General features: G+C 44.7%; 1 protein-coding gene across 1 annotated transcript in view; it reads right to left on the reverse strand.

Moving 5' to 3' along the window:
- Window positions 1-7,693, reverse strand: part of ZNF462 (zinc finger protein 462) — a 95,513-nt gene that overhangs the window by 33,984 nt on the left and 53,836 nt on the right. Inside the window, exon 8 of the mRNA XM_042782441.1 lies at window positions 165-432. Within this exon, the coding sequence (XP_042638375.1) occupies window positions 165-432 (268 nt within the window). The remainder of the gene's footprint in view (window positions 1-164; window positions 433-7,693) is intronic.

Raw genomic sequence — 7,693 nt, forward strand, 5'->3', positions numbered from 1 at the left:
GGGAAAGATGGCAATGATGGACAGGTGGGGGGCGGGGGGGCAGGCAGTCGTACTGGTTGTTTAACGTATCTTATGTATTTAGTGTGGTAAAATACACGCAGAGTTGACCACTTTGACCATCCAGTCCTACGTCAGCTGTTTACCTATGCCTCACGACCACTTACTTAAAGCCTGTGTAAAAGGCGCAATCCTTGCACTTGAAGAGCTTTTTCCCGCCATGCTTGTCCCGGTAATGGCGCCTGATGCTCTGGATGTAGCCGGAGGAGAATTCACAGAATTCGCAGTGAAGAACGGCTTCGGTTTTCTGCTCAGCGCCAGCAGCGGCCCCAGGAGGCGGCACGGGGCTCACACGGCTATTGTTTCTTGCCAGGGCAGCTGACTGGTAATGGTTCAACTGCTGCTGAACATCTGGGGGCTCTGAGTATGACGAGTCTGTGGAGAGATGGGGACAATGACACCGGGCGCAGAGAACACAAGAGAGGTTTGAGCTTGAAAAATCTCTGACAGCAGTTTCGAGTTGTGTTTTTTTTTTGTGAAGGGGTAACGAACTCTGATCCCTTCTTTCACGTCAGGGTACGTTCTACCACGCAGATCTGGGGAAACGCAGGTAGAAGGAAGTGGTGCTTCTTTTCATCTGACTTTGAGGGCTCACAGCATTTAAAAATAAAATTCTGAGGTTAAGGGTTTCAAAGTGAAGGAAGAAAGTAAACTGTTTTTTAAAGGAAGCTGCAGTGTGGCAACAGGCTGCCTCAGAATGCCCGTCCTTGTCAGCGAGATAAACAAACCTACATAATGGACAGACATCTACCTTAGAAAGGAAAGGCGATGAGGCTGCATTTCCTCTTCTGCAGCCCAGGATTATTCAAGGCAACGGATGATGGGGGGAAAAAAATTCGATCTTTAACAGAAATGCTCCAGCATATGGCACTCACAAATATAAAAATGTTTTATGCCTTCACTGTCGAGTGATTTAAATTTTAAAATATAAAACTCCAATAGTCCTCCCCTGGAATGGATGTTTACAGCTTAGTCAGCATTAGGATGGAGATGTATTCAGAAACCCCATTAAAATGAAATTCCAAACACGTTTCTCTGAAAGGTACCTTAAAGTTGGCAATTTGGAGTGAAGTATCAGACATGACAGGCACAAATCTTAACCCTGAGAAGCTTCCATGGCGTGTGGTGGAGAAATGTGACCCAGCTAGGAGGAGGGGGCATGTCAGAGTCTCTTCTTCAAATTAAAAAAGAAAAAAAAGGAAGAAAGAAAGAAAAAGGAAGCAGAAAGAACCTTTTCCCAACACACAGCTCTGAAGAGTTAGGTGAGGGAATCATCCAGTGTCCTGGACAACGTACAACTGCCTGCAAGGGCACGAACGAAGCCCACGACACCCATGCAGATGAACTGCAGTGTAACTTTCCTGGAGAAGAAAACAAAAGGCTCTGGGGCCTTTCAAAGAGCAGGGGGTAAGGGGGTAGAAAGGGTACAAGCCTCCTCCTGATCTGATGGACACATAATTTTCCAAAGCATGATTCCCCGAGGCGGGACGTGGAGGAATTCCGCAAAACCCGTATTTGATCAAACAAGTGCCATCCACCCGTCCCAACAGCCTCTTTGAAAAGAAAAACAAAACCCAAGCACACTCCCTGACCATGGGGCCATCTCCTGACTTCAAAATACCAGCATACCTTCCCTTTTTGTTTCCCTCTTCCCCTCCTCAATTCCTATTCCTCAAGATTGGAGGGGGAGACCCTTTGGAAATTGTAAACAAATCTGCCACACACGAAAACAAAACAAAAGGAAACTTGAACAGTATCTCCAAGCCTCCAAGGGTTCATTACCAGGTGTAAACGGAAGACAAAGGAAGAAAGGAACAACACAACTGAATTAATCTGACCTGGTTCTTTTATCTCCTGTCGGTATTCTTCTACCCTAGCAGATGAACCCACTCAGGATCACAATAACTCGACTGTCAACTTCTCATTCTTTCTTTCAACAGCAGGTCTGTTTGCCATTTCATGGACTGTTCAAAACGTTTTCTAGTTAAGCCCTCGTGACCAGTTTCTGCTTAGAACACACATACAGTGAAGCGCAAAACACACTCCACCTCTCTTGTTAACACGGCCCTGAGTGTAGGTGAAGTGCTGCCCTGTAGTGGCCCTGGAAAGTCTCCGGCCTCTCTAGTGTTGGTCCCGGACTTGCGCTCTGAGCTCTGCAGGGCAGAAATTCTGTAACAAGGCCAGAGCCACGTCCTGCTGCCCGTGACAGGACCAACATATCCAGCCAGAGACTTGAAGGCTCCCTCCAAGACATAGCACACACCTCAGCGAGTCTCCCAGGGAGTTAGCACGGATGCTAGTAAGCATAGCACATACCAGGCAGCTGACAGCTCCAATCTCTTTACAGCAAAGCCAGGAAGAAAGCAATGGCTCCTGCTCAGATGATAAGCCAGGTGAACTCATCTCCCCCACCTTCCCACCCCACAGACCTGACACACACACTAGACCTCAAATGGGGTCCCCTTCGACTTCACATCTCTTTCCTGTCTCTAGGGCCTACTGCATACTACTTCATCCATTGCATAAAAGAAACTGCAAAATTTAACTCCAGTATTCATATATGGTGTGAATCTTGAATAAATAAAAAAGATAAGAGGTCATGGGAAAGCATTACAGGAAAGAGGTGGTCACCATGTTGAACGACAATGCGAAACAGCTACGAGGAGTCGTGCTATAAATTCCAGGTTAAAATCACACGGGCAGGTTGGAACTAAGCCACTTCCACTACTGGTGGTATATTTCTAATAGTGGCCAGGATACAACACATTGGGTCTCTCTAGGGCTTTATTTTCTTCTTCTGGTGCCCAGACTCACACACACTCGCCCTCTCACTTGGAATGTGAGAATAGTGAACGATTTTAGCTCTCTGGGCACTAAACTGACAAAGACATGATGAGCACGGAAGTTTCCACCGATCTTTCAAAAGCCCCCTGGCTAAGCTACATGAAGCCCGTTAGTTCACGAAGCCCAGCCTGGAGCATAAGAAGAGGGTCGTTTGTGCCCTGGTTGGAGCAGCAAACACTGGCAGAAGCAAAGGGCACGCACATAATTAAACATCGTCAAAACTGTTCTCTCTCAATTCAGTAAAAACACCTTGTGCTTGGAACGCCAGACTTAGGGGCACAGGGATGAGAATCTACTGGGAAACCCTGCACCCAGCTCACACCTTTATGGCCTGTAGGGCCAGCAGAACCGACAGCAAGGACTAGGTCGGTCCACATTCAAAGACAGGTCACGGCTCATGGCTGAACATACCCATCCATTTCTAACCCTGAGGCACGCAGTCCGAGACAAGCCTTTTATCCCGATTTGTGACTTGATTTATACACAGCATTTCCCAGGTTAAATTATAATTTACAACTGTAATGATAAATACATTAAATTATATATAGCTATCCATTCAATAAATTGGCTGTAAGAAGAACATTTTGTAAAATCAGGATCAGAGTGGAATTTTAGCATGGATGGTCACAGAGCATACAGGTGTGGTCTGGAATTGACAGGCAGACCTTGTTTTACAGTGTCTTGCTTCCTTGCATTTTTTACAAATTGAAGGTTTGAGGTAACCCAGCATTGAACAAGACTATCAGTGCCATTTTTCCAATAGCACATGCTCACTTCATGTCTCTCTGTCACATTTTAGTAATTTGCACATTATTTCAAACTTTTTCATAATCAGAGTGCACACTCTGTGCACAGAGGCTACAGTCTACTGTCAACATAACTTTCATATGCACTGGGAAACCAAAACATCCGTGTGAGTCACTTTATTGTGTTATTCACTTTATCGTGGCAGTCTGGAACCGACCCCGCAGTATCTCCAAGGCATGCATTAGCTCGTTCTGCATCAGTGCAATTCAACCTCACAATGACTGTGTCAAGTACAGACTGTCATCCCAATTTTGTTGATGGGGTAGCTGAAGCCAATAACAGCTGCTCATAAAGTCAGAATTTGAACAAAGATCGGGCAGGCGCTAAATTCTGATTCTTATCTATTAAGCATCAGTTTCCCATGTTGGTCCTGGGACACAAGTCAGAGGGACGAGAAAAAACAGCACTGTTACATCAGCAGAAGACATACAACAGAGAGGAGCGAGGCGGCAGGAAGCGGAAACGGCTGCGACAGAAAAGAACACTGAGGAAGAAAACGCTGAAGTAAGTGTCCCAGTGCACAGGGAAAAATTAATAAAGCAAGATTTGTGGAAAAGAAAATAAATATACAAAACGTCAAAGTGCTAAAAAAAAAAAAGGACCCCACACTGAACATTTCTGCAGCACACTGTGAAAAAAGCACTAGTGACACCAGCACTGGAAATCTTTCTGCCCCAAGGTCAAGCTTTCCTTAGATGCTTGATCAACAGTCCTAAAAAATAATGCTCTGGAATTCCTCTGATGGCATTTGGCTGGGAAAACGAAAGCACATATATGCCAATGAGAGGTGGGCGCTTGAGTGGTTCAGGATTTCAATCCCAGAGACGCTGATGGGAACTCCGACCCTCTCCCTCATTCATACTCCCAGAGAAATGGGAAACCTCTAGCTAATTAATGTTGTTGTTGTTGATATGTGCCCTTGAGTTGGACCCGACTCATAGTGATCCCTCCTTGGGTTGCCGAGGCGATATCACTATGGAAGTAGATTGCCCCATCTTCCTTCCGAGGAGTGGCTGGTGGGTTTGAACCGCCAGCCTTCTGGTTAGCAGTCAAGTGCCTTAGGCACTACGCTACAGAGCAACTTAGATAAGTATCAGTTCGAGGTTTTTGTTTCCTCCAGAAATTACCCAGTGCAGAAACAATCACCGGAAATCTGATTTTATAAAGGCAAGTGGCAGAAAGACGACTCTGGAAGAGTAACAACATGACAGGGGGAGGCTTGCTTGACCCTTGAACAGCTCTGATTCCGTAATCACTTGGTCGCATCCTCTTAGTGCCAAGCCTTGTGCAGGTTCTGAGTATCCAAAGAAGGCACGAGGAGTGCCTTCTAGGAACTCAGACGAATCAGGCAAGAGCACAGAGCAGTTGACAGCTTCCAAAATGCCAGCCTTCTGCACATCCAGAAACTCCCTCCAGTGACGTCATAGGGTGCTGTGGGAGTGCGGACCGCACCAGGTTACACTGTCAGAGGGGGTGACAACAGAATGGCTGTCTACAAAACTTTTATGCAGTGTGTCAGTGGAAATTTATTACTTTTTATAAAAATATCCCTGTGCTTTTAACAACAAAAACATTTCTCCTAAGCCCAGCTCACATGTGTCAATACACTTAAAAGGCTAAAGCTCTACTGAAATTGCCTTTTTGAACCTTCTGATGCACTCCGGGCAGAACTGTCATCATTACCCAGTTACAATGGTGCTTCCAATTGCATAGTTTTGTCTGCATGCGCTATAAGCACGCACTGTTGTTTCCATTGGTTCCAGTGTTTTCGTAGTTGCTGATTTTGTCAACTTTTCTGTTGGAATGAAATAGTAATTAAAGGAAAAGAAGGAGAAAAATCAAAAAAGGCCTCCATTCGGTTATCAATAACATTGCAATTCAACACAGAAAGACTTTACACAACAATTTTGTTAATATTCATATAATGTAAGAAATATGACATTTAGGAAATCTGCAGTTCCATTTATCACATATTCTTCTAGGATTAAAATTGATAATAAATAAGGATTCTGTAAGGTTTGGTGTGGGAGGAGATACAGGGAGGTAAGTTACCGCAGTGAGTGACACCAGTCCTAGTGCCACCACTGCTGGAAGGAATAAAAGACGCAAGGAGAACAAATGAGCAGTGCCAGGCGGGTTTACCTATTAGAAGATTAAGGAAGACACAAAGAAGAGGAAGAATCAATTGGGCAGTAAATTGTGGGAACCACAGAGGACAGCCCCCTTTGCGCTCTGAGTGACACAACGAAGAAGCCGTATAGGAGGATCAATTCTCAATTTTCTGCAGCTCTGCATACAGGGTGTGAAAGAAGGTGAAAAGGCAGAAGCACTTGGTGCCAGCCACCACATTTAATGACATTTGAGCTAGATTTCCGTGCAGACTTGGGGACAGGCTCTTTGGTCAGCATGAATCAAGTACCAGGAGAAAATAAAAGACAACGGATTTTAGGCAAGAAATTTTAGAGATGCCACAGGGAAAATAATTAAATTATTCTCATTAATTCAGCAAATATTTATTGACCATCTAAGTAAATGAGCGACACCATTCTGGGACAGTAAGACTTGATCCTTGCCCTCAAGCAACTCACTATCTCAGATGGACACAGAATAATTGATTGTGAGACAGTGCAAGGGAAAAAAAAAGTCAATACTAGCATCTAGGAAGGGCTGGAGGAAGAAGCGAAAATTGGCTGCACTTGGTGACTGATGGGATGGGGGAAATAGGGAGACGGAAGGGGGATATCAAGAGAACCCTGAGTGTCCATTAATAAATATGACTAGGATTAAATGAGGAGACCTGGTAGCATAATGGCTAAGCACTAGCCTGCTAACTGGAAAGTCGGTGGTTCAAACCCACCAGCAGTTCTGCAGGAGAAAAAATACTGGCTATCTGCTCAGCTGGTGGTTTTGAACCATCAACCTTCTAGCAGTCAAATGCCTTAGGCACTATCCCACCAGAGCACCCTACCCCATGAAGATAACAGCCTAGGAAAACCTACAAGTTCCCTGTCCTACAGGGCTGCTGTTGAGTCAGAATCAACTTGATGGCGCAACAATGGTATTAATTAATTAGTGTGTTATTTAATTAAATCAACTAGACATGAAGATATCTGAATGGTTAATTCATCACACTTCTACCTCAATTCCTATGTTTTGGGGACATTAAATAGAAATACCATTTGTTGTACATCTTTTCATGTTCAGACTCTTCCTGATCTTGATTTTTTCCCCTGTGAGAATCAGTCACTTTTATTTTCATTGTGATAAAAGTATTTTGTTTAATTTCTATTTGTTGTTGTTAGGTGCTTGGTGTCAAGTCGGCTCCAACTCATAGCAACCTGATGTACAACAGAACAAAGCACGGCCGGTCCTGTGCCAGCCTCTCAATCCTCACTTTGCCAGAGGCCAGCATTGCAGCCACTGTGTCCATCCATCTCACTGAGGGCCTTCCCCTCTTTTATGACCCTCCACTTCACCAAGCATGATATTCTTCTCCAGGGAATGGTGCCTTCTGACAACATGACCAAAGGAGGTGAGACGAAGTCTGGCCATTCTCCCTTCCAAGGAACATTCCAGCTGCACTTCCTCCATGACAAGATTTGTTAGTTCTTTTGCCAGTCCACGGTACTTCCAGTATTCTTGGCCAACACCACAACTCAAAAGCAGCAACCCTTCTTCAGTCTTCCTTATTCACTGTCCAGCTCTCATATGAATATGAGGCGACTGAAAATACCACAGCTGGGGTTAGGCGCACCTTAGTCTTCAAGGAGACATCTTCACTCTTCAGCACGTTAAAGAGGTCTTTTGCAGCAGATTTGCCCAGTGCAGTACGTCCTGACTGCTGCTTCCACGGGTGTGATTGTGGAACCAAGTAATATGAAATCTTTGACAACTTCAATCTTTTCTCCATTTATTATGATGCTGCTTATTGGTCCAGTTGTGAGGATTTTTGTTTTCTTTATATTGAGACGTAATTCATACTGCC

This window comes from Orycteropus afer, unplaced genomic scaffold (assembly GCF_000298275.1).
Source record: "Orycteropus afer afer isolate SDZICR_OR568_19922 unplaced genomic scaffold, OryAfe1.0 scaffold00320, whole genome shotgun sequence".
Taxonomy (NCBI): Eukaryota; Metazoa; Chordata; class Mammalia; order Tubulidentata; family Orycteropodidae; genus Orycteropus; species Orycteropus afer.